Source organism: Patagioenas fasciata, chromosome 8 (assembly GCF_037038585.1).
Source record: "Patagioenas fasciata isolate bPatFas1 chromosome 8, bPatFas1.hap1, whole genome shotgun sequence".
Taxonomy (NCBI): domain Eukaryota; kingdom Metazoa; phylum Chordata; class Aves; order Columbiformes; family Columbidae; genus Patagioenas; species Patagioenas fasciata.
Genome location: NC_092527.1, coordinates 39,439,944 through 39,466,331, shown reverse-complemented (window position 1 = coordinate 39,466,331; position 26,388 = coordinate 39,439,944). Strand labels below are relative to the sequence as shown.

General features: G+C 46.8%; 2 protein-coding genes and 1 long non-coding RNA gene across 6 annotated transcripts in view; 2 read left to right on the top strand and 1 right to left on the bottom strand.

Moving 5' to 3' along the window:
• The first annotated feature begins 535 nt into the window (after positions 1 to 535).
• On the top strand, positions 536 to 8,512 carry EEF1AKMT2 (EEF1A lysine methyltransferase 2). The gene is made up of 6 exons (XM_065843663.2): positions 536 to 650; positions 1,506 to 1,571; positions 2,121 to 2,235; positions 5,759 to 5,866; positions 6,713 to 6,929; positions 7,715 to 8,512. Exons 1-6 carry the CDS (start codon positions 553 to 555, stop codon positions 7,840 to 7,842), a joined length of 732 nt encoding a protein of 243 aa, XP_065699735.1. The 5' UTR covers positions 536 to 552; the 3' UTR covers positions 7,843 to 8,512.
• A 1,565-nt stretch (positions 8,513 to 10,077) lies between these two features.
• On the bottom strand, positions 10,078 to 16,768 carry LOC139828581 (uncharacterized). The gene is made up of 3 exons (XR_011740364.1): positions 16,547 to 16,768; positions 10,372 to 13,921; positions 10,078 to 10,165 (listed from the first exon to the last, which is right to left on the bottom strand). It is a non-coding gene; the product is annotated as an uncharacterized lncRNA (long non-coding RNA).
• The window catches only part of FAM53B (family with sequence similarity 53 member B), a 47,949-nt gene continuing 38,247 nt past the window's right edge, over positions 16,687 to 26,388 (top strand). For 2 of the 4 annotated variants that reach the window (XM_065843660.2, XM_071812225.1), the window contains exon 1: positions 16,696 to 16,813. The gene's annotated coding sequence lies outside the window, so the exon portion shown is untranslated. Of the gene's footprint in view, positions 16,814 to 26,388 lie in introns of all 4 variants that reach the window. The other 2 variants (XM_065843661.2, XM_065843662.2) reach the window with 2 other exon arrangements.

Genomic DNA, 26,388 nt, shown 5'->3' with positions numbered 1-26,388 from the left:
GCCCAGGGCAGTGGTGGAGTCGCCATCCGTGGAGGGGTTGAACAAAGGAAGAGATGATGTTCTCAGGGACGTGGCTTAGCACCATAGTTAGGTTTGGGTTGGACTCAATGATCTTGGGTGTCTCTTCCAACCAAAATGATTCTGTGATTTTTCAGTCTAGGAGCTTCATTACAGGATGTCTTACACTTACAAACCCCCCAGGATTCTTCTGTTCTCCTTTTGCTTCCCAAAGGAAAACCCCTTTCAGCTCTGATTTTGCAAACAGGGTCCCGTTGGTGACACCCTGGGACAATCCTGGCTTCACAGGCGCCTGCTGGCTTCACGCAGGGATTTCCTCACACAGACCACCCGGCAGCAGAGTGGCACCTGGGTACACCCAGTGCCAAAATCAGTAGTTTGAAAAGAAATTACAGAACGGACATTAAGGTATATTGAGGGACTCGAACCTCCAGCCAAGCAGAGAGAAGAGTTCTCCATGCGCCAGAGAGGCGGCCGCGGGCTCTGTTGCCGGTGCTCTCTATGGTACGGAGGTGCTTCCGGTTCCGCTTGGGCATGGCGGCGGCGGGGGAGCGGCTCGGCCGCCCCGCAGGGCCGGGCCCGGGGTGCGGGGAGGAGCCATTCGGCCCCTCGGTGCTGGGTACCAGAGAGCAGTGAGTGCCGGCGGGAAGCGGAGGGGGGGCGATGGGCCGCGGCGGGGCGGGGTTCCTTGCGGCAGCGGCCCGGTGCTGCGGCCCGGGGAGCCGGAGGCCTGGGAGAGTCTGGTGTGGTGACCCACAGCCTCCCTTCGCTGGGCATCGCCAGCGCGGTGACTGACCGACAGCGTGTTCCCGAGCGGATGATGCTAGATGATGCTCGCTCTGGTGAGACCCCCTGCAGTGCTGGTCCAGCTCTGGGGTCCTCAACACAGGACAGACATGGACCTGCTGGAGGGGGGCAGAGAGGCCACAGAAATGATCCGAGGCTGGAACAGCTCTGCTGGGAGGACAGGCTGAGAGAGCTGGGCTGTTCAGCTGGAGAAGAGAAGCTCTGGGCAGACCTGATTGCAGACTTTCCGTACTTAAAAGGAGCTGATATGAAAGATGGGGACAGACCTTTCAGCAGGGCCTGTTGTGATAGGACAAGGAGTGATGGTTTTAAACTAAAAGAGGGGAGATTCAGGCTGGACATGAGGAAGAAATTGTTGGCCCTGAAGGTGGTGAGAGCCTGGCCCAGGTTGGCCAGAGAGGTGGTGGATGAACCATCCCTGGAGACATCCCAGGCCAGGCTGGATGGGGCTCTGAGCAACCTGAGCTGGTGAAGATGTCCCTGCTCAGGGCAGAGGTGGCACTGGATGAGCTTTGATGGTCCCTTCCAACCCAAACCATCCTGTGATTCTATGCAGAGGACATAAAGTAGCACTGCTACATAAATACAGCTTCTCTCCCTCTCTTTCCCTTGCTCTTTAATCTAAATTTTTTCTGGTACTAATTGCAATATCTTGTCCTTTCTCCCTCCCCTGACTCTAGCTGGGATGCTGCATATGAAAGAGAACTTCAAACTTTTCAAGACATTGGAGATGTTGGGGAAATTTGGTAAATAAAATAACTCCACCTGAGTGTTTCTATTATTTCTTTATTTAAAAAAAAAGACATTGGAAAAGCACAGTCAGCAATGCAGCGGGTTACTGACTTGTTCTACATGTTGGCAAAGTGATCGGAAATTTTAATCTTGAAGCCGTCAGTTCCTGTTTTGCTCAATTTTGCAATGCAATTTTATTTTAGTTCCACTTGGACAGCTGTCATTACACAGAACATGAGCTGGTAGTTGTCTGTGTTACTAACAAATGTGCTTTTTATCCCTGAGTTCAGGTTTAGCTATGCAAGTTGCAGGTGCTGCTGAGTTTTTTAATATATGGAGAGCTTCACCTCCCAGAGTTGGTGTTTTGGTGAATTTTAAGGCTATGTGATTAATTTCAATTTAAACAAAGCAAACATGGAATGTGAGCTATGGCATTTGCTACCCTGGCGCTTCAGTAAGAGGTACTTTCCAGAAGCTGTAGAGAGAGGGAGCGATGGAATAAATTTGCTGTACGTTTTGTACATTTTTACTATCTCAATTACAGGAGCCCTTATTTTTCATAGGTTTGGAGAAGAAAGCGTGGTTCGCATAATCAGATGGCTGGAAAAACAAAAGATCCCCCTTGACAGCTCCTTGCTTGACATTGGAACTGGAAATGGTGTTTTACTGGTTGAACTGGTTGGTATATTGCAAAGTTTGTGCTTTTGATGCAGGATCAGTGCTCCAAACGGAGTAGTTTAAATACAGTTCTCACAAGTGACAATCGTAATGAGGGCAAGCTGTAACTTCAGTGAAAGACAAAAAGCAAGCGACCTAAATCAAAGTTATAGTGTGGTTTTTTTCCCATCAACGGAGTACTGGTTACTCCTGGAACCAGCGATGCTACTGGGGCTGCAGACCTCGGAACAGAACCTGTATCTTGTTCTGCCAAATGGAAATAGCTACTTTTTTTTTGCTAGACATGCTCAAACTTGTTATTTCTTGGTGCTGCCCAGAGTGTCAGTACTTCACATTTCAAAATTTATAGTATTTCTTTAAAGCAATCAACCTGAGTATCCCTTAATTTAACTTTACCTTTTTGTTTTCCTGCATTAGAAATGCATTCTTCCCACTGTTGTGTAAAACAGCCCCAGATAAGGAAATGAAGTTGGCTAATATACAAAATACTCTCATGTGCAAAACCAGACGCTTTCTCTGCATTCAGTTCTGATAATAACACACATTATCAATATAATAATTGTTAAAAACAAGGTTTTTATGTCAATGACTTTAAAAGTTTGTTAGCACTTCAAGAAGTGTCTGTCTCTGTCAGGGTGGAAACCCCTCAGCAGATAAGTTCTGAAGTGTTATAATGTTGTTATTATGCAGTGATATGAGATATCAAAGTCAGGTTTGTTAACAGAATGTTTTTTAACATGGACTTTGATTTTAGAAGAGTTTAAATCCTTTACGGCAACCGGCTGCTACACTGCAGCACAGGAGAAATTATATCAAAGTAGAAAATGCTCATTTCATTAAGAGGAAATTGGCCTAATAATAATGATTGTTAAATGCGATGCTAACTAGCTCTATCATTGTTCAAACATCCAACTGAAAAACTTTATAAGACTTCACTTTTATAATTGTCCCACTTACAAATCTGAAATAGATTTTCATTCCGTAATGGGAAAATGGCAGCCTGTTAGCTTTTAAAAACTATAAAACTGCCGTAAGAACACCCTCCCCCCTTACATTAAGCATCTCAAAGTACTGTGGTTGCTTTAATAGGAAATTTTCAGTCCAGTTCCCGTTTGAAAAGTAACTTCAAAAATTAAATTATTTATTGTTGCTAAACAGTTCCAGTTGATGTAAAATAATTTTTTGTGTGTTAGCTGCTGAGCTTTGAAAATCAAGTTAGGATTCTTTAGGCAAGCGCATCAGCTGCCAGAGAACAGTCGGCCCACTGGAGTTGGACTTGATAACGTGATAGAAATGGCAATGCTGAAAAAGTCAAACTTCATTTGTTTAGGACATTGGTAGCACCTCTGTAAAAGATGGCTGCTGCGGGGACGTAACCAAACGTCATTGGAACGGGAAGAGGTGCCAGAGGGCATAGTTTGTTGGGGAATACTGGGCCCTGGTGTGCCAGTAGCAGCAAAGAATACTAAATGGGAGTTTAGTAAGAAAATTACTCTGAAATGCAGCTAAGTGAGAGATTTTGTTAGTTCTAGTGGCAATATTGCACAAATAGGAGGCAGAATAGCCTTTGGAAAAGCAGGTTAACAAATCAAGTGAAAACAGACTGCTGTATCCTATGTAAACTGGCCACACCAGGAGGCAGAACTTTATGCACGCTGCTAAATGTCTTCTGCTCGCACCCTGCGGGGATCTGCCCGTCTGTGAGCTCCGGGAGAAACACCGCTGGAGGTTTCCTCTCTTTCTGCTTCTTGGAGGATCTCAGATGCACAAATGGGGCGCCTTACTGGTTTTATCTGTGCACTAGAGCAGGGTCCTGCCCCTGCTAACTTCAGGAATCTGGTAGGCTGCATTGATGACATAATTCTAAAAATTCCAGCTCTTCTAAGGAATTGTTGCTGCTCCATGGAGCTCTGACCATCTTTTTTTTTTTTTTTCCCCTGAGCATTGTGGGAGCCACCAATATTGAAAAACCACTCTGAAATAAATAATACTCACTCCCCCAAGTGCTGGTGTCTACTGGCAGCACCAGAGGCTTAAATATGGGGCAGCACCGATAACATTGCACAATATCTTCTGCTATTTAATCTGCTTTTTCAAGAAGCAGCAGCAGAGTGCTTATAAATACCACCTTCAGGACAGGAGTCCAGTTGCAGGATGCAGCACGGTCACGTTTGCCACTTGAGTGAATGATCCTTTCTTGTCCTTACATAGTCAGGCCCTACAGGTTTAGCAGCATTTAATGTTGTTTATCCTTTCAACTTTCTTTAGGAGTGAATGGGAACTCCCTGAAGTGACTCAAGCTCTTCCTTTCCAAACAGAGGAGCTGTTGTGGGAACTCCTCTTCCACCCCCAAGCCTTCAGCACAGGCATTTCAGGAAGCTTGGTTTGCTCTGGGGAGGAACGTGGGCAGAAGCCTGAGCAATACGCTGTTCTTCATCAAACGCAAACAACACAGTCTTTGTGTTTAGCTGAAATTAGTCCTCAATTAAGAACAGCTGCCCGTGCTGAGCTCACACGGGCTGAAAGGCTGCTGGAAGGGGGAAGGACCATTTAAAAAAACAATCTTAGAGCTTTTCTTGCTGTTGAGGTGTTGGCCTTTGGAACAAGTAGGTCTGCAACCAATTGCTTAATGCTCATTAAAGTCCACGTATTGTTCAAAAACCAAAACAAACCCAAGCGTCTTCCCTCTCTGCTCTTACTGCCTGCAGCTGCCCATAAGATCATAGCTCTTCCTCTTAGGTTTGGATTTAGCCACATGTGATACCCAAATCTAGTCACTTCTGCTTCTACCTCGCAGTGAAAACGTGTCACTGTCCCCCTGCCATGTGCCAACTCTGGCTGGTGGCGAGGTGCCTGCCCGCTTTGCAAAAGGGCTGCTGGGATCTGACTGCCTGAATCTGCTGAGCTGGGTTGGTGTTATCTGCTCTTTTATGTGGTGCATAACCTGCCTGAAAATTGCTGATACGAAGACCTTGTAGCATGCAAATAATTGCATTCAAACAGACATTAGCATGAACAATTAGAAACACATAAGGCTTCACAGTGGATTTCTGTACTAGTAAAATGTATTACTTATTTTTGCTCGTACCCTTTGAGTTATAAACCAAATAATTGCTCAATCTCAAATGTTATGTAAGTGTCAGAGAGGTTTTCTTATTTTGGAGCATCTGGCATTGGCACATGTTCTCATCACTGTAAATTCCTGGTTTCTCGGTTACTTTTGCTGCAGATAAGAGGGTCTGTTCCCCTCCAGGGTATTACTTTTCACAGTTCTGCTTAGTTTTCCACTTGTTGACATAAACCAGCTTTCAGTCAACGTGGTTTTTTTATGAGGTATTAGGCAGAATTGAGTTATTTCAGCTCATTACCCCAGCTATTTAACTCTTGTAATGGTAACAGGAATAAAAATGAGGAACAAGGTTGGGGTTTTTTCTGTCATAAATTAGATGGATTATAGATAAGGAATACACTTGTTGGATAAAAGAATTGCTAGCACTAATTAAGATTCTCTGCCTCTGTCTAGGCAAAGTCTGGCTACACAAATCTCACAGGGATTGATTACTCTCCTTCTGCAATAGAACTTTCAGAGAAAATAAGAGAGAAAGAAGGGATGTCTAACATTAAATTAAAGGTAAGTTTTGAGAGAAAGTTTACCAAGGAAATAGAAAGCAATCGAACCCAAGATTAAATGACCTAATTGATATTCAGATGTACTCAGTATAATAATGATGTCTTTTGACATTCATTTGTGAGAGGCCACCAACCAAATAAATCTGTATTTCCAAGGCAATTTTTGGTCTTCTTTTTTTCCTGTTTGTAACAATCGTTAGGTCTAACACGATTTCCCTGCTTCTAGCAGGCATCAGAATGGCAGTTTGCCATTTGGTGAATCCTGCATTTTAGCTGCACCTTTCTGAATTTCTGATTTGAGGCAAGAGGATGAGATCCCTCAATGGTCGACTCCCCATGAGCAGCTGGAGCAGGGGGTAGGACCAGACGACCCCCAGAGATCCAACCTCTGCCATTCTGTGATTCTCATTCCGAGCTCTCTCCCTGCGCTGCTGTTTTATCCTCCAGCTCTGTACCCATCTGATGTCTCTGCTCTTGGATGTCAATTGTCACCTCTCTCTGGCAGGCACTGTATGTTCTGTGTTTGTACAGTGCCCAGCACGCAGCACCTAGGAAACCAGGGCTCAAAGTACAAATAACGATTTAAAGATTGGTCTGCAAGTATGTTAGTTTGAGCTTTAGATGGACAGGTATATACACGGGCTCTACGAACAATAGATCTTCACATAACACGTAGAAAAGAATGAAGCTGACTTGTCATTATAAGTGAAAAGCCTGTGAGTTACCCTTTCGGAAGCACACCTATTGTCAAGTTGGAGGCTTTTTATTTTAAAGTATTCATTTGCGTTTAAGATTCAGGAGCTTTTGAGTAGCAGATTGTTTTCACAGTTGTAGACTTCTGGTTTAGGTAGAAGACTTCCTGGCTCCTTCAGCTGAGCTGTCAGGATTTGAGATTTGTATTGACAAGGGGACTTTTGATGCCATCAGCCTTAATCCTGATAACGCGGCGGGGAAGAGGAAGCAGTACGTGCAATCTCTCTGCAGCGTATTGAAACCAGGGGGCTTTTTCCTCATAACCTCTTGCAACTGGACCAAGGAGGAGCTGTCGAACGACTTCAGAGAAGGTAAGCGGTTGAACAGAAGCACCTGCCAAATTATGGTTGTTTAAGGATGTGACGAATGAATTTTAATGCCTGTGTTAGTGTCTTGATTAGGATCAGGATTAGACAAGGTAAAGCGACTAGTAAATGCTTCAGCTTATCTTCCCTCCATTTTCCTCAGGAATTACAGCTTTTCTGTGTTTGCCAGTGCCAACGTGCCAGGGGAGGACAGGTTTTGTTCTATCGGTACTTTGAGGACAAGGATTTTAGTCTAATTACACTGGGAAAGTGTATACCTGGGTGATAATTTTTCTCTTTTGGACCTTTATTCCCAGATCCAGTTCACCTATCTGATTGCTTTGAAATCAGGGTGACTCCGTTACCCATATTTAGGGGGAACTGGCCAATCTGTGACCATGACTTTTTATGTCACCTCCTCAGTGACCTTTCTGGTCCGCTCAGAAGGGTGTTTTTTACATGAAGGTTGGGTTCTGAATCTCATGCCTGAGGCTTGAAACTCAGTGTGGATCTAGAACAACCGTCCCTTCTGGGGAACTAAAGTTACTGGCAAGTTATCATCTTTTCTGCCTTTAATTTGTGTGAGTCAGCCAGCTAAGATTTTTATTATCCATGGGAGGGTTTCAGCTGTATAAAGCAGCGCTGCAGTGTAACAATACAGTCCTATAAACTTACAGAGTAACTGACTTGCAATTTTTCCAGCCAAATAGAGAATGGTTTGCAACGGGCCATCCAAGAGGAGAATAAAATTACTTCCTTCTAATAAAAGCATTTTAATTTCTGTCTGGCAGGGTTTGAAATTCTGGAGGAGCTGCCAACACCCAAGTTTTGCTTTGGAGGAAGAATTGGAAACAGTGTAACAGCATTGGTTTTCCAAAGGAAAAAAGTGAGGCCATCCGTCTTGGACAAATTAGATTAGTTGAGAAAAGTCTGAACTTTAAACCTGACAGAAAACCTCAGACACGTGTGTAAATAAATGCTCTTTGAGTACACAGTAAAATAGTTTGTATGGAACTCGAAGGGACTATAAAACATTGCCCTAGAAACATTTCAGCTTTGCATAGCATGCCTGTAAATTTTGTCCTCGCTACAACCTCACTTGTTCTAGGGAAGCTGCAAGTTTCTGAGTGAGAAAGAAATAAGGCATTCTGAATATGAAACTGATAGAACTGAATGATGGAACGTAAAGATTTAATTTCTGAATTGGTGATCTGTGACTAATGGAGGTAAAGCTTTTCTACAAAGCAAAATTCTCATTTCTCTGTTGTGTGGTATAATAAGGAACAAGCTTTTGCAGTGGGAATGCTGCATCTTTTATTGTTTTCTTAGGTACATGAATGTAACCGTTAAGGAGGGAATCGAATACAAAAGCTGTAGCATTGCAAAAAGAGGACCAGTTTGTGCTTGAAATTCAGATTTTCAGAGGTTCTCAGACTCATAGAGTTCTGTCTCTACTGAAATAGCTCAACTCTTTTCCCACAGAGGGAACGCTTTTAAAAATCTCACTTGCCTGAATGTGCTTTGTCAGTTGTTTTCACTGATCTCATAAATACATGAAGATGTGATGTTACAGTCTCACTAGCATGTGACATATGCCTCCTTCATTATTAATTTGCTATATAGTAATGTCTTAAGAGCCAACAATGACTGTGTGTTTTCCAGTGAATTTCTCAGGAGAGATTTTAGCTGCATAAATCCAAAAGAATTCAAAGCATAACTATTCATTCCTTATTCCTTTTATTTTTTTTTTCTTTTAAACTTCTGTGTACAATCCTTTTGCTTAATTTCTTTGCCTTCATTTCATCTGTTATTTTATATTTTCAGAATACTACTATTGCTTGAAAGGTAGGGAAATGAAGTCTCTTTATGCCTTGACAAACACACTGGCAGGTGACAATAAACTTCTTCTTTCATACATCGCGGAGGCCCTATTAGGCAATCAGGTTTTGTTTCACAGGTAAGGTCATGTTTGCTTATTAGAGAATTCCTTCTGGTTTCCTGGCTTCTCCTTGTTCCCAGGGTTCAGGAGATTATTAAGGGTTGAGAAATACTTCTGGTCCTTTCCCAGGACAGGAAATAAGACATTATTTGCACAGTGGTGAGTCCTCCCTCTGTGATCCATTTGGTGATGTCTTCAAGGTAGGAATCCTAAATTCTTCCTTTTTTTTTGTGGGGGATGTACTGGTTCTATTGGCAGAATGGTCTTTCAGAGTGGTAAGAAAGTTTAGTTCCAGTGAACAGCTCTTTGCATATTAGGTCAGGCTTGGGTTCCTAACTCAAGTGTCAAAACCACGGTCTTGTTATCATTTGGGTAACTTAGTACAATTGGCTTCCAGCAGTGAAATGTGAGTGGTAATTCAGACAGGATGGTTTTTTGATGGAGTAGTACAAAGAATTCAGAGCACACCACTGATAACAACCTCAATAAAAAGACTATGACATTTTTGTAGGAAATTTGGCATCAGGTGGAGTTAATACAAGCAAATTTTAACTGGCAAGTACGCTGGCAGGATGTGTTTAGGGCATCTGTTTTATTCCCATTTGTAATTTTTGCTAATGAAGGCATGATATGTATTTAATCATGGAATGAAAATAAATTTATAGCTGTCATGGATTTTCTTTTAATCAATTAGGAGGAATTTAACTATTGACACTCCTTGTAAGGTTCAGGGCAAATATTGTTTCCTCCTCTTTGTATGATTGATTATTATTAGATTTTGTTCTCTAGGCAATATGTTTATATCAGTTGTAAAGATAAAAATAAGTTTCCTAAAATGATTACACAGAAATTTCAGCATCAGAAATCGTGTAAGTGTATAATGGAATTGTATGATCAACCACGTTCAATTAATGTTTTTAGCAAGGCATTTTGAAGCAATGATAGTAATTCACTATTTTTTATATATATACGGTATTTTATTGTATTAAAACCTGGTATTTTTTAAATAATGAAGTCCAGGTAACAGCTCTGAGACCAACTTAAGCAACAGCTCTTTACTGATGAGTAGGATTTGGAAATGACAATGTCAAAGAAGGTCCTTGATTTGGGCAGTTCACCTTGCTAGTGGTTCTTCCTGGAGCTGTGATCCCTAAATGTTGATGCTTTTCAGTAGAAAACCTCTTAAAAAGTAAGAGGCAGATGAATTGGGAGTGAGTTGGGAGGAGTCTTGGCTTGTGGTTTGGGGAGTGCTTCATGGAGGCTGGTACCATCATCTCTACACAACAGTTACTCCTGGTTTCAGCTGCAACAGGAGAATAAAGCCAGCATTCGAAATACATTCCACTCCTATTTTGCTATCCAAAGACTCTGTGTGTGATTTCACTGTCAAATGTGAGGTTTGTGGGTAGTAAAACTAACATCTTCCATGGATCTCAACAGCAGTTGAGCCCACAGACTTTTCCCGCGGTGCCGCGTTCAGGCTGGATGACGCTGCAGAGCCGGCGTTACCTTTCTGGATCCGGGTGTAGTTTTGCATAAACATAGGCAGAACAGAAAGCGTTTCTGTTCCCGTGTTGATCCACAACAAGCCAAGGGATGAAATTCTCTCGGTGCCAGTGAGCTTTGCACCTGGCGTTGTGAGCCCGATGCCAAAGGCCAGGAGATGCCTGGAAAGGGAAGGGAGCTGTTAGCTAGTGTGCTCCAGAGCCTGGAAATGAAGTCTCTCCCTTTCTTCCTAAGCAATTCAACCTCAAGATCGGATGCAAGCGAGATCTCATCTTCTCAGTCAGGTGTTTTCAGTGGTAGTCTGTGCAACTCCAGTGATATTACACATGAACTGCTTGCAACTGGTAAAGATGGATGATGGCTTTTAGCACATGAACCCTAAAAAGCAGCATCTCCACCAACATTTGTGTTTGATGCAGCTCAGACATCCCATACCCAGCTCCTGGTACCTGCTATTGCCAAGCAAACTGCATTTAGGCATTCTCTTTTTTGAGGTATTTACTGGGAGAGGCTGTTGTACTTGTTGCGAGGCATGTGCTACTGAACAAGCTTGCAGCATTTTACCCGGGTTTTTATGGGGTGTATCGGGGAAGTGAACTGTCAGGCTGAAATATCTGAAAGAGGAGACCAAGTGAAATTAATGAAATAAGTATTGATTTCAGATGTCGGATCCAAGGGAGTTTCTACACATAGGTCTCTGCCAGAGTGGAGAGTAAATGGGTTCTCAAGACAAAAAGCCTTTGCTCTTTCAGCATCACAGCGCTTTCTTGATGTAAATACTTCTATCATCGTGTTTATATAAATTAAAAAGTGAGAAATACCAGACATGAAAATCATGAGACAACTGAATGAACACAGAAAATTCAGAGGGAAGGATAATATTCCCTTACTACTTGACTTTCCTTTTGGTGACCGACTTGTTATTTACAAGAAAGTATGTTCATTTAGCAGTCCTTAAGGAGCAGGAATAGCCAACTGCAGTGCTGTCTGTAGGCTGTTGTTTTAAATGCTAAGTTTTTTGGAAGGCTCAGAAAATATGGAATTAATATTCTGTTCTTGAACTTCGGTATAATTCTGTGGCCTAAAATGAAGAAACTCTGGGAGCTACAATTTTTTTTGAAGAGCTGTTGGGTTACCTCAGAAACACTAACAGAATTATGGCAGCTGCTCTTCCAGACAGGGCCAGCAATGATGAAACATCTAATTACAGGCTTTCTGTCCCATCAGGAGAATATTTCTTCAAATCATTATCGAGAGCATCAGGTTGAAATAACTGTTTGCATTATGGGCTCACCCTCTCAATTTCAAAACCAATGTTGCAGCACCATTTCTGAACCCAGGAATGGCAATAGCTGCCTTATTGTATCATAGGATTTGGGGTATTTTATACCTATAGTAAAAGGAGACTCTCAGCTATTCTACTTCTTATTTTTTCAAAACATTTTTTAAAAGGAGCTTTCAGATGTTTGGGTTTTTAATCCTGCCGTTGCTCTCTACAGGACAGCTGCTTGTACCCGAGTTAAGAAGCGCATGTCCCACCACGCAGGTCTCAGGACAGCAAATAAGGAACCCAGTGAACAATGCTGTGAGCAGACTGCCCCACACATTCGACACAATAATACGGTGTTTCAAAGCATGGCCAGAGGATACTGGTGTGGAAGCTGTGTCTGCAGGACTGGATTTGCTGTACAGAGCCTGAGCGCTCTCATCTGCGCTGACATCTTCACAGGGTTTGCATTATCCTCGTAAAAGATCCTTGTCTGAGGGAGCATGTCCATGGCTAGAAGTGGAGATGTTCTCTCGTATAATTCCCATCCAAATTGTTTCAGTTCAGCACAGGTTTCTGGTGCAGGCTGTGATGTCTGTAGGGCCAAAGGGTTGAGGGCCTGAATGGGCAAATGAACCGAAGCCAGTCACTTAAAAGAAGTGGGCTTTGCGTCCAGGTGTACAAGGTGAAGCCACGTGTGCGAGCCAGATAGATACCCGTGAAGGGCCAAAGATGGGCTGACACTGATCTTGGAAGCTTCTTTGGAGTGATTTTTATGTAAGGATGAATTCTTGACTAGCTCTTCTGGTACATTAGGCACAGCACGCTTTTCTTCATTGCTGATGCTGGCTCCCATGTGTTTCCATGTTCCAGGAATGCACTGGCAGCACTGTAGCCTTTGTAAGGAAAATCTGTGTATGTCTACTCTGCTATGTCCATTCTACTGCGTTCCAGAGCGCCTGGTAAAAGACTGCCAAAAAATACGCTATTTCATACCAGACCAAATCTTTAAGCATGGTATTTAGCAACATACAGCAAAATTTTCAGCGTTTTGGCACTCAGATTGCTTTCCTGATCTTGGCATGCTGCAAGGTAAAGAACACAACTCGCAACAACAGTAACTGCTTTATTTTATAGGCCCTCTAAGCATTTTAACATATCGTCTCCTGTGAAATATGTGGAGAGCAAATATAGGAAATAAACGGGCCAGGACTTCGCGTCGTCTTTGCGTTCCTAATCCTCGCTGCGTTTTCTGGGGTGGGAGGGGACATTACCTGCCCCTTGGCCAAAGGAGTTGGTGGGGACACCTCTATCTTGGCTGGAAGCACCTTGAGCGCAACTTAACCCTTGTGAGTAGCAGCTAAATTGAGGAACAATTAATGGATACCCAGGGCTTTCAGTGAAAGGGGATGAGGTGCTATAGCCTCGAGACAAAGGAGGAAAAGGAACGCTGGTGTGTTTTATTTGACACAAATAAGGGAAAAGCCAACCCGTGGCTGAATTTCCATTTGTTAGGTAAGAGTATAGCTTGAAATGAGTGCATTTTTAGGTTACTGGAAATTAAACTGAGTGCTGTCAGGCAAACAAATGATGTAGCCGCAAGGTAACATATAAATTCTGGATAATCACAAGTGCATATGCCTGTGCTGGAGAGACAGAACTAATAAACACCACTGAAATGAACCTCCGCACAGTCACTCCAGCGGCCAAGTGTTCATGGACAGTGTCACATGTCAAGCAGAGATGGGAAGAATGTGCATTATATCGAGTAATTTGAAACGTCGATGGGGTCGCGAACTGAAACCTCTCATTAGCAGCAGGGATGCGCACGCGTGGTGCGATAAACCTGCACCCAGCCTGAAACACTGACCAAAAAAAGGCAGGTTTGCCAGTTAGATTTTCTGTAAAGCTTCCCCTAAAACACAAGTTGGTGTTTTGAGCAGAAGGATCTATGCTCTTTCATGCCAATTTGCAGTAGTGATTAGCCTCGCTGACTGCTGCCCTACCCCAGGGCACTGCATTTCTGCTTGTCCAACGTGCTGCTTTTGGGCACGTCCACGGCCGCCTCGGGTTTTGTGAATGACAGACAAACTCTTGGCTTATTTTAAGCCGATTCAGACGCAAACATGGCTGACAAAGTGATTAGCGCATTCGAGCGAGAGGAAGGCTCACATATGTATTTCATGGTCTATTTATTTTATCCGTCGACTGTTTCCATCACACCCAGACTGGGGCTCAGCCGTCGTGCGCTCTCCCAAGGTGGGGAGGGAGGCAGCAGCAAATAACCTGTGAAATAAAAGGAGGATTTTTAGACTGGGTGCAAACCCCATTGTATGCCCAATGTAGTAAATACTACACTCCTCATTACAACCCTGTCTGCACTGTGATGCTTCACTTGTTTAGAGTATCAGGTCTCCTTAATTCAGATACTCCTTGACCTAGAACACATTGCTTATATTACAGAGATGTGCTTGTTCCCTGGCTATGAAATATTGGTTAAAATTTTGCTGGCTGTTATTTAGATTCTGTGAATTTCAGGATTTCCCCTGAAACTGGAGCGTGGCTTCTGAAACCGCTCTCCACTTTGTGCCGTTAGAGACCTTCAGCAGAGCCAAGATGTCCCTGTGAGTACGTGGTACCCAGCGCAGCTGGGACATTCTGACTCTGTGCCTGTCCCTGGCTGAGTCCGTTACCTGGTGAGAGAAGCAGAAGGACAAAACCACAAATAACTGGGATTGCTCAGGTGCTCAGAACAGCGCAGAGTTGTAGGTCATCGCGAAAAGGACGCTTCTGAAATTATTAGCAACTGTGGTGCGTATGACTTGAATAACAAACTGGAGCAGAGAGCGGAGCATTAGGCTGCGCAGAAAGCAGCCAAATCCTGTGCACTGGAAGGGAAGGAAATTGTGTTTATCCCCAGTGCTTAGCCCTGTAATGTCTAAATGTTTTAATGACTTAGACCCCAGTATAATTTCAGAAGGATTGCAGGGATCGTTAGCTTTTTTCCACTTTCTGTCTCCGTAAGGAAGGCTCCTTGTCAGTGGGGAGCAAAGGTGCTGACATCCCAAACAAAAACACAAATCAGCGCAGAATGGAACTGAATGAATTTTCTGTCCATGATGACTCAAGCACAGCTCTTCAAAGCTTTAAAGCGATTTCCTTCTTTTTCCCTTCTGACAAAGGTTTTTTACACTGTCACAAGCGCAGGGACGTCTGGCCAGCCTTTACATTTAAACGGTGCTGAAAATACTATCTGTGGAAAACAGGTTTATGCTTTGGCAAGAGGCTTCCACGCATGCTGGTAACGCACCACAGCCAACTCATCTGTTGGAAAGCACAGGATCAGAGGTAAAAACCGCTGGGTTTGGACCGAGCTGCAGAAGCAGACAGAAAGCAACCTTCATATAGTTTCTTGGAGCCCAAGCCTGCACTGCATGAGGCTGCCACGGGAGCGGAATCAATGCCGCTGCAGGCTTTCTTACTGAAATATTCAGCTGGGAAACCAGAAGAAAACCTTTTTGAACTTGATTCCCAAAGTTCTGGAAAAGGATTTTACAAGTGTTTTATTGCTATCAGTGCTTTGTGATAAGAAAAGCAAACACTGAGTGGGAGGGAAGCTTGATGCAAATGCCCCTTCACATCACCAAGTCCCCTTTCCTGCTTGTATCCTCCTCGTAGCATCTGCTCCTGCCTAATTTTATATGCACTGAGTATGAAGCCACTTTTGTTGAGATCAGCCCCCACTACACTGGCAGCAGCTGCTCCCTTGTTAAATTTTCTCCTGCTGCTTTTGCTTACTTACATCCTTTCCCCTTTATTACATGAGATACTGTCTTCCTCAACATTTATTTGGTATCTTGGGCCGTGCAGAGGGCAGGACATCCGAAGCACTGCTGGGTCACACAGCTAAAGCCTCCCGTGCCTGTCAGGGCACACATGCCCTTTTCTCCCACTCGCCATCCCCAGCAGCGTGCCTGCATGAAATTTAGCCCCAGATTCATTCCTGACGAGATTGGCGTTGCCTGCTTACATATTGTCAAGATTAATGTTTAGGCTCTACTTTGCACTGAGTTCTAAATCTTCCTTTTAGCTGTCACAGAGTTTCCTCGTTCGCTAATTACGCTGGCTCACAGGAGAAGCCTACGTGCTGTGCGCAGTTCAGCTGGGAGGGATGGAAAATGTTATTGTTGGAGCCGATTGCTTCTAAAGGCCACTTCCCAAGTGAAGCCAAGCAGATGTGTCTTTGAATAGTGCAGAGGACCCAAGGCCATGTTCAGCCGGGCAGTATTTTGCTGAGCTTGTGTTCTGACAAATGCCTCATCCCCAAAGAAATCACAGGATGGTTTGGGTTGGAAGGGACCTTCAAAGCTCATCCAGTGCCACCCCTGCCATGAGCAGGGACATCTTCACCAGCTCAGGTTGCTCAGAGCCCTGTCCAGCCTGGCCTGGGATGTCTCCAGGGATGGGGCATCCACCACCTCTCTGGGCAACCTGGGACAGGCTCTCACCACCCTAAATACTGGAAAAATGGAGGAAAATTAAGCAGTGGGATTTTTTCCCGAATTTCCCCTGCGTGTACCGTGGTTTGTATCTGTGATGTAGTAAAACTTCAGGGCTACTTCTTGTCGGAGGGAGCCTCCCAGAGCTGCGCAGGGCTCCCCGGCTCGGGCCGGCCGAGCCACCAGGAGTCACCCTCGGCCACCGAACGGGCCGCGGGACCCACGCGTGGCCGCTCCGCTCCGGGCCGGCCTGCGCGGCTGCTCCGCGGGCGCTGCCGCAGAGCGGTGCCGGTCACCGAGCCCGGGGTCCCCATCACCAACACCTCGCCTTATTTTTAATATAATCCCACCCCCGAGTTCTTTCTGGGCGATGTTTAACCCCTTCAGGGCGCCGCCTCCCCCCCCGCCTTACCTCGCACCGACACCTCCAGTGCGCGGGTTCCCCCGCCGCGGCCTCCCGCCCCGGGGCGGAGGCTCCGCCGCGCTCCGCAGGTGCGGGCCGGGCCCTGGCTCCGCCGGCCCCGCTCAGGAAGTGACAAGCGCATTTCCTCCTCCTTCCCTCCCTCCTTCCCTCCGCCCGCCCCGCCCGCAGCACGGCGGCGGCGGCGGCGGCCGAGGGAGCGCGGCTCGGAGCGGTGCCCACAGCCGGCCCGGCCCGGGCCGCGCCGCCGCCACCACGGTAAGAACCCGGGGGGCGAGCCCTGCGCGGAGCGGAGCAGCGCTGCGCTGTCACCCGCGGCGTGTGCGTGCGTGGGGGTCCCACCGTGCGCTCCCCTGGGGAGATGGGGGGGGTGGCGGACAAAGGGTGGCGGTGCGCCCCGTCCTGCGCTGCCCGGGGTGCGATGCGGGGCAGCGGTGCCCCCTGCGGAGGCTGGGACCCCCCTCGCCCAGCGCTGCGCATCCCCGCACCGCCCGGGCGGAGCGGGTCGGGGGCTCCCCCCGCCTTTGTGCCGCCGGCTCCGCGCTCCCCCCGCCGGCGCCGGGCCCCCGGGGACGCGCAGGTCGCGCTCAGGGCAACCCCGGTCCTGCGCGGTTCGGCCGCGGGAGGAGCCGCCTGGAACGTGCGGAGGGAGCGCGGTGCGGCCGGGGTGGCTGCGGGCGTGTGGCCGGGGGCTGCGTGCGGGATGCGGGGCGCTCCTGCCGCCGGAGAAACGCGTTTCGGGACCGTCTCGGGTCGCTTCTCCAAAGCTCAGTGTGCGGGGAGCAAGCGTCCCTCTGCTCCTCAGGTTACTCTGCCTCTGTTAATTTCTTCCTCCAAATGGATCAACACGTGCTTTCCTTTCTCTGCAGCGAGAGTGATGTTTAGTGAGGTTGAAACTTTGAATGTCGGTGGGCTCGGTACAGAACTCCCCAAGTTTGGGGTCTGATGGGGGGGCTGCAGCCCAGGGGAGCAGTGGATGTGGTTGAGCATCGCTGCTGAGGTGCTGCCCAGCCATCGCACACGCTTCCCACCGTGCCCTGCCGCGGTTTTCACACCTGGCACACACGAGGTGATGAGCGAGGGGTGGGGGCATGTGCTGCGGGGCTTTGCCAGCCGCCCTGTGCCCCCCGCGCGGGTCTCCAGCACCGACCGCTGCCTCAGCGAGGGTCGGCAGCTCCTTGTGTGCAACGCACCCGGGCAGCTGAGTTGTCCTAGAAAGTCTGCAAGTCCCGTTTCTCCGTTCAGCAGCGTCAGGTTGTTCAAATTATACGGTACATGAAGATTTCACGTGTGGCTGTGTGCGAAGATTTCATGAATAAGGGTATTCTCCTCAGTGATTTTAAGATTTAATTTACTTGTCAGCGAGAGCGGGTTTGCAGCAGCGCAGCGCCTGTCTTGGGCTGGTGCCGCCGCCTCTCTCAGTGCCGTGCGGTCTCCACAGACGCTGGTGTACCTTGGCAGTGCGTCCCCTCCTTAGGAAATCCTCTGGAGTAAAAAGTAAGCATAATTTGTTATGAAATAGGCTGATAGACCCAACTTCACTTTGCGATTGAAACCAGATGTGCATATTTTCCTTTTGAATCCTCAAACAATAATAAAAGTCTGTTTTGACAGATTAAAAACTACTTGCAAATTGCAGAGGTAGCAGTGTCTTGCAATAATGTTGTAAAAACAGGGGGAGCTGGGAGCATCTCTGCTCGCCTCTCACCAGTATCAGGTATCTCCGAAAGCAGGAGCTGTGTTCCCTCTGATGGAAAAGCGCAGATTTCTTCAATCTGCCTCCGGTGAGGGCAGAAATATTTACCAGGGCTTGGCTGAGGGCTGAAAATAGAAATAAAGAAACCCCAAAACAATGCAGATAATGTTTCTAGCGAAAATATTTGGGGTGGGTCACGCAACAGATTAATTGGAGTGATAGTAAAAAACCTGAATTTCAGAGTGGTTTGCTCTGTTCCTACCTGTTGTGGCTCTTTGTAGGTCTGAAGAGAGCTTCTGATTTATTTCTTCATTTCTAAAAGTCCTCCGCAGGCTGAGGATGCTTGTGGTGGTGGGTGTGTTAGACCCGGGTTTAGCGAGGCTGAGCTCCGGGGTGCAAGATTAGGGCTGTGCTGGACGCAGCCTCCTCGCTTTCAAAGGTGGAGGGGGGAAAAACCCAACCAGAAAAACCCAACCAAAACAACCTGCTGTGGAATGATTTCCTTCTCTCCACTTCAAAGGGGAGGAGGATGTCCCGTGGAGCACGGCCACGCGTGCCGGCGGTTTTGCAGCCCAATCCCTGCATCCAGATTTTCTCGCTTCCAGGTTAAACCCAGAGGAGGGAGGGAAACTTTTGCGACTTCCAGCTCCCCACAGGGCCAAGGTCTCCAGGAACCGCTGCAGTTATAGAAAGCAGATGGGCCTTCGGGAGGAAGAGCGGTAAAAGCTCAGGCTGACAAATCCAGAACTTTGCGTGTAAAATCAAGGCAAATCGATTGAGTAGATAAATGATTTCTGTGGGTGAGATCCAGCTTCTTATGTACGGAGATGAAGCAGCCTGTGGGACAGAGCCAGCACCAACGTAGGTTCATTTCCAGTTATGGATACCCACAGAAATAAATACATGTGCATGAATATGCACGCGTGCAAATAGGTAAATATATACCAATATCGCTATATCTGCTTTGGTTAATTACATGTAATTAATTTTTCTTAGTATCAGAGGCTTACTTCACTTTTGGCAAAGGTGTGGGTAGAATGAGACTTACAACTTTTTGCTGAAACACCTGTATTTCTGTGCAGAACAAATGGACCGTGTCCTGAGTAGGGATAGAGGAGGGACAAGGTTTATCCCATTTGTCCGTTTTATTATTACGGGTTGACTTCAACTCCAATGACAGCTGCATGCTTTGAGGCTGTTCTTCCTTTTTATTGCTTTCTTGCAATCTTGTTTAGAGGTATTTTTCCTGATCTTTGTTGGGATGGAGATAGGTTGTGCTTGCTTTGTAGTATCTCAGGTAGAAAAGAGGACACCCCAAGTCGAAAGGGCTGAGTTTGGTTTTGTTCACTTCCCCCTCCCATCTTAGATGATTTGTGGAACGATTTTGCTGGGAATAGTCTTAATTAATATTAATCTGTGGCAGAGCAGACTTTGGACCAACAAACTGGGACAGGATGAGGTGCCAGAGATGATCTTGGCAGAGGGGAAGCAGAACCTTTGCATCAGGTCTGTCCTCCCCAAAACTCGGCTTGAAATAGTTGAAAATACCTCCAGAAAGACAATCCCACGCTTCATTCCCAGCAGAGGAGCCAGGGAGGCTGCTCCTTGAGCAAATTCTCTTCGTGGCTGACTTTCTTCTTTTTGCTTTCTCTCCCAAAACGGGGTGGAGGAGGAAGAGGAAGCAAGGCTGCTGACTCAGGGAAACAGAACAAATAAAGAAGTCCGATGGGTAGCGGAGGGCTGCGACTGTCGGAGTCTCACGTGCCTGGCCCGATGTGGTGGCAGCGATAGCGGCTTCTTGGCAGCCTCCCCGACACGCCGCTCTTCGCCTCGCGGGGGTCCCGTGCAATAAATATCGCCAAAACAACAGCTCCTCCAGCACGTCTGCTCCCCAGAGAGCTAAATATAAACTGATCGGGCGAAGAGAAGGGAATTTTCCACCGTGCTACTCATCCGAGAGCCTGGAGGGTCATTAAAGCCTGTTCCCCCGCAAGGGAACTCCCCTTCCCCCAGGGAACTTCCCTCCCGCTCTCTTTAGTGCCACCGCTCTCTTTAGCGACAGACCCTCCATCAATTCCTTGAAGGTGGTGGGGGCAGCGTCAGACCTGAGCCCCCGGAGCTCTGGTTTTGCACTCGGGTTTTCCCTCTGAGCAGCGGCCGCGTTATAACTATGAAAAAGGACTTTTCCAAGGTCACGCTACGCGTCCGCAGTTGCAGCTATTTGCTTAGGGCAGCAATGCAGAACGTGGCTCTGGTGACAGCGAACCGAGGAGCAAATCCTCGGGCTGTTGTGTTTTTCCGAACTTTTACGAGCTGGCTGCCTTTAGAGGGACAAGAATTCCCAGGCAAGTGCTTGTTTTTGAAGCTCTGCCAAGCTGGTGCGAGCTCTGATAGTGCAGGCTGTGGATGTGCGAGATTTGCTCATCAACAGGTGAATTGAAAGTTAGGAAGTGTCACAATGCAGTTAATTTACAGCCAACATTTCTTCTGGTTTCAGGTGGTTGATCCATGAGTTGTGAAGCCGGTGACGTCTGACATGTTGCAGATGTCAGATATCGCATCTTACGCAGCTTATGTAAGATAAATAAGGTTTGATGTGTTAGAAGTTTCTGTTGAAATGCACGGAAGGAAGAAGCTGCATTAAAGTGAGGAGCAGCGGCACCACAGGCTGGGGGTCCCTGCACAGGCAGGTGGGGTCACCCAGGCGAGTTTGGCTCCATAATCACCATATTTGAGTAATATTTTAAGAACCGGTCGAGTGAATGCAAAAAATCTGGTGTATTGAGTTTCTATACCTCCCTCCTTAAAAAAAAATGCCCAAGGGTGACTTGATCATGGTTTTTGCTTTTAGAGGATTAAACATAGCAGCATCGTTGGTGTCACTCCTCCATAGCCCATTCGAAGCATCCCTTGGGCTGTATCATTCGCTCTATTTGTGGATCCTGGCCATAGATTTTGCTTTCAGCAGCCAAAGCTCAGGTTTTACGCCGTGCGGTAGGCGCGGGGTTGTAGTGAAAGAAGAGTTATACTCTGTGGGTGTTTTGTGCTTATACATGGTTACATCTCCTAGGGTTTGTAAAGAAAATGAAATGTGGCAGACTTTGATCTGGTAACTGGAAAACCTGCCCTCCATCTCTGCTCAAAACCAGCCCTTGAAGGGAAGGACCCCAAATCCTTTCATTGGGGGAGGAGAAATGGGGCTTGGGGGTGATGGAGCAGAACGACGCTGCTGTCGAGGTGCATCAGCAACTTGTTTTGGGCTCAGCCCCCAGTCTGGATGGGGAGATTAAGCAGATCATCCTGCTCCTAAATCCACGGACAAGTTAAAGCACTTTCTTGCATTTAAGAAATTGCTTTTTTGTCCTTGTCCCCGTGATGACTCTCTGAGGGGCCCTAGAGCAGCCTTCGTACTCCCAGTTGTACAACCATTGTCATCTCTGTTCCTCTGCACCGCTGGGAGTAAGGAAGGAAAACAGCGCCAAAGAGGATGAGTAGTTTTATCTCTGGTTAGGCCAGACTCGCAGCCCAGTTAGGACAGACTCACAGCCCAGTTAGGCCAGGTGGTGGTAGCAATTTTTCTTTTCAAGTGATGTAGGAAAGGCACAATAAGTGTAAATTTTGTATTTGTATGCTTACCTTAACATTACTGAAAATACCTTCCTCCTGTGCTGGGTAATAGTTGTCGACGCTATAAAATTACTCCCATTATATATATTATTAACCCCACTATTGCACGCCTTTTTGTGTGTGTGTGTGTGTCCCAGCTGTTACAAATGAATATTGTATAATATTTTTGAAAGGACAAGTCCAATGCCAAAAGCTGTGCGCAAGAGCTGAAGATGCGTTACAACTGTGAAGTTACAGAAAGCGTTAAGAATATCCACATTTGGTCTTTGTAGCCTCTCTGTTAAATCACAAAAAGATTATCTCTTTGTTGGGCTATCAGTTGTGCTATAATTGAAATACAATACGATGGATGGCGCTTCTCAGAGCGCAAGCATTGTGGTTAATGAAGATTTACGGTTACCGATAGCTTCGTTTAGAAACTATCACCCCCGGTTTCAGTTGCGCATGGTTGATGTTGCCTGTAGAAGATTACTTTTCCCGTGGAGATTTCGGGTGAATTGTGAAGTATTTTAAACTTGATTTAAAAAACAAAATAAAATTCCAACTCTCCACCATCCTGGAGGCTGCTCCATGTATCACCAGGTTTAGTAGTTTTCTGAATTAATTCTTGCTGGAGCCAGCGCAGAGATAAAAATGCATTTGCTGATTGAGAACCCACCAGAGTTGTTTATTATGCCGGTAATTTATTGCGATGATTATTGTCCGTGCTGTTCAGGATAAAAATTGCACTTTGCCCTTACTCTGAATCGGCGTAATTTCGACTTCTCGTGGTGCTGGGGGTGTTGTGCTGCTGTTCTGCTCCATCTGAAGGACCTGCTGAGCATCTGGTGAGGGGCTGGAGCACAAGTGTGATGGGAGCGGCTGAGGGACCTGGGGGTTCAGCTGGAGAACAGGAGCTGAGGGGAGACCTTCTGATCTCTGAACTGCCTGAAAGGAGCTTGGAGCATGGAGGGGGTCTCTTCAGCCAAGTAGCAAGTGATGGGACAAGAGGAAACAGCATCAAGTTGCACCAGGGGAGATTGAGGTTGGATCTGGGGTACAACTTCTTCCTGGAAAGGGCTGTTGGGCATTGGAACAGGCTGCCCAGGGCAGTGCTGGAGTCACCATCCCTGGAGGGGTTTAAAAGACACGTAGATGAGGTTCTTAGGGACATGGTTTATTTAGGTTGTGGTTGCACTTGATGATCTTGAGGGTCTCTTCCAACCAGAATGATTCCATCTCCTTCCCTCTCTGAAGGTGATCAGGACATTCCTCAGCAGTTACCACTCCATGTTCTCCCGGTCTTGCACTGTATCCACGTCTTCAAGTCCCTCGGTTACTCCTGGGGGTCTTCTCCAGACCTTACTCAGACATGGCAGGAGGCTCCAGATGCCCGTGGTGGTTGTGGAGTGCAGAGCACAGAGCCAGTACCGTGTCTTCTGCTGGAGATCCCAAATTTATCAGGCCCATGGTTGCATCTCCCATGTGCCTTGGTGATCCAGTGCAGGAGCCTGGGGACGCGTCCTTGCCTTCCAACCAAAATGTCTTTTAAGCAATTTATTTTTTTAAGGCATATCTTAACATCTCAGTTCAAACCTGTGCTGGTTGCTTCTCTCTGTTTGGTATTGTCAAGTTGTTCTTTTTCGTATTTAGTGCCCTGCCAGTCTTGAGTCACTTGCACAGCACTGATTTCCTGTTTTCCTCCCAATTAGCGCCAGAAATATTACCCGTCATAAGGTGAAAGGCAAGTTCCTGTTGAAGCCATTATTGCCCGTTTATTTGCGGGTCTGTTTGAGACATGTCAGCTAAATATTTATTGATAACTGTCACCCATTCCTCTGCGCTTCTATGAAGTCGGTTTGACCAGAGCTCCCTTTCACCAGCACAAAGATGTTGAGTGAGATGAGAGCTCTTTTCTCTCTGTTATTTGTGTTTCCTGCCCGAAACCTGAGCTTTGGAGGCTCATTTTCTCAGGGCCGTCCCATTGACCACACTGGCTTGTGCCTGTCCCAGCAGCATCGGCGGTGGTGGCTCAGAAGACTTTTTGGTGCGATTTCATAAAAGCCATAGGTGTAAATTATTTGGAGCTGTTGTTTAAGAAAGATCTATATTTAGTGCCTGCTGTTTAATATCATCCCAGATTACTCCTGACAAAAAACTTTACTATATCACTTTACTTTCTCATTTAAGAATGTATTGACCATTTCTCCCTTTTCTGCATCATTTCTGCCGTTCTCTCACTTCAGTGTTGTCAATGGGACTTCTTGTTGTCCTTAATATCTATAAAAAAGCCTGTATCTTGTTTTCTAACACAGCCTGATATTTAACTTGCATTTTAAGGTGGTTTCATTCTTTTAGGGACTTCATAATGATTGTCAAATTCTAGGATTCATTAATTCCTGCACTCATTAGTTGATACATATTTTTTCCATGTGATGTGGACGTTTTTGCCGCTCTGTTTGTAGTGGGCAATCCATATTTGTGCACTGACAAAATACCCGGTGCGATACCCTTCCCGGTATCCCACTGGTAGTGTTGGAGCAGGAATGGGATGCACATGGATGTCGGTTCTCCTTGGGATGCTGTTTTGGGAGGGCACTTTGTGGTTCACACCATGCTGGGACTGACCCCTCCGTCCTTTGCGCTTCCATGGCACAGAGAAATCTGTTCTGATTTTCACTTGTGGGGTGGGAGGAGGAGGGGTGTATGGAGAATACCCAGAGATAGAGACTAAAATGTGCATTTTCTTTATTTTCCCCTTTTACTGCATGTTCACACTGTCATAAATGAGCTCGAGGCAGACTGGGCAAGATGGTGATTCTGCCAGCCCAAATAAAAGCAGGGACTGTTTTCATTTCCACTTTTTTTTATTTCCTTTTTTTCCCCTTGTCTCCCAGACAGGCTGCAAATTTTGGGCTTTTGTGAGTGCCAGGCGATAGTGGCTCATCCCACCCCGCTTCAGCTACATGGGAATTGGGCATCTCCAGGGGTCGAAGCATCCCAGTGCTGGGGGAATTACTGTTTGTGGGCATTCTCCGTCTGGGTGATTGTGTGATGGGATCTCTCACTTTGGGGCAACAAGAGCTGGCTCTCTGGAGCTGTACCCCAGCTCTTTGGAGCTGTACCCATGGCTTGCAGTGCTGTGGGGGGAACATTTTGTTTCCTGGCCCTTGGGGAGCCCCCGAAGGAGCCAAATGCACAGGAGGTTTGGGCTCTACGTGCTGCTGACACCTTGCAGGAGCTGCGAGTGTGTTATAGCAACAGATTCTGTATTATTCCAGCCTTGCAAGCGTCTCCCTGCGATATTAAAAACGCCGGCTGAAACCCAAGTCCAGCCTCTCAATGAATGACTCCGTGGAAATGCTGTCAGGCGCGTTTTGGTGGTGCTTGACTTTGATTTAAATGGGTAAACACGGTGAGTGGATGTTTGCATCACACCGTTCTGCCCATGGCTTGGTGTTGGCAATGCCGTCCCTGCTGTCTGATTTGCCCAGCAGCTGTAGGAACCCCAAATTTCCCTCGGTACGGGGGATGCCTTGTGCCCAGGGCTCTGCTCACGGGTATGAATAACCCTCAAAGAGCCTGGGTTTGGGGACAGACTTTTTAGCAGGGCCTGTTGTGATAGGACAAGGGGTGATGGTTTTAAACTAAAGGAGGGAGATTCAGGCTGGACATGAGGAGGAAATTGTTGCCCCTGAGGGTGGTGAGAGCCTGGCCCAGGTTGGGCAGAGAGGTGGTGGATGAACCATCCCTGGAGACATCCCAGGCCAGGCTGGACGGGGTTCTGAGCAACCTGAGCTGGTGAAGATGTCCCTGCTCATGGCAGGGGTGGCACTGGATGATCTCTAAAGGTCCCTTCCCACCCAAACCATTCTGTGAATCTCCATCTGAATGCAGCGTGGTCATCCCACCCAGCTGAGATGATGCTGCAGGACACCCTTGGCTTTTGAAGGCATCTCTCCATGCTTGTCCCACGCTCTTAAACTCTGTTCCCCATAAAACTTCCCAAAATCACCTCCAGCTTTGACTGCACCAGGTTTATGTGTTGGAAATAGCCTTGCCATGCAGTGGGCGTTTGCTGGAGGACACAGGGTGGTTGCAACCCATTGTCTCCTTGCCCTGCTGCTCAATTAAGAGCCTATTCTCCTTCCCTCATATTCCCCCATCTCCACCGTAGCCGTCAAAACCACCTCCTTGGCAGCCCGTGCACGTAGGAACTGTCTTCTGGTAACAGATTGTTATGTATTTAATGAACCCGAGGAAAACAAGAAATTTGAAGGCTGCGGGGCAATACGAGTTTGCTGTTCAGTCTGCCAAATTCACGCTAATTCAGACAACTCACAGATGTTTGGCTCCTCGCTCGTTTTAAGAGATTTATGTGAGATGCAGGGCTCTGAAATTTATTCCTGGCGTGCGGGCGAGACGGAGGTGGCAGCGTGGGCAAAGGTTTCCCAGCCCCGGAGGATTCCTCCCCTATCTGTGCGGATGTGCTGGGGCCGTACCTTCCTCTTGCCAGCGCAATGTTGATGGC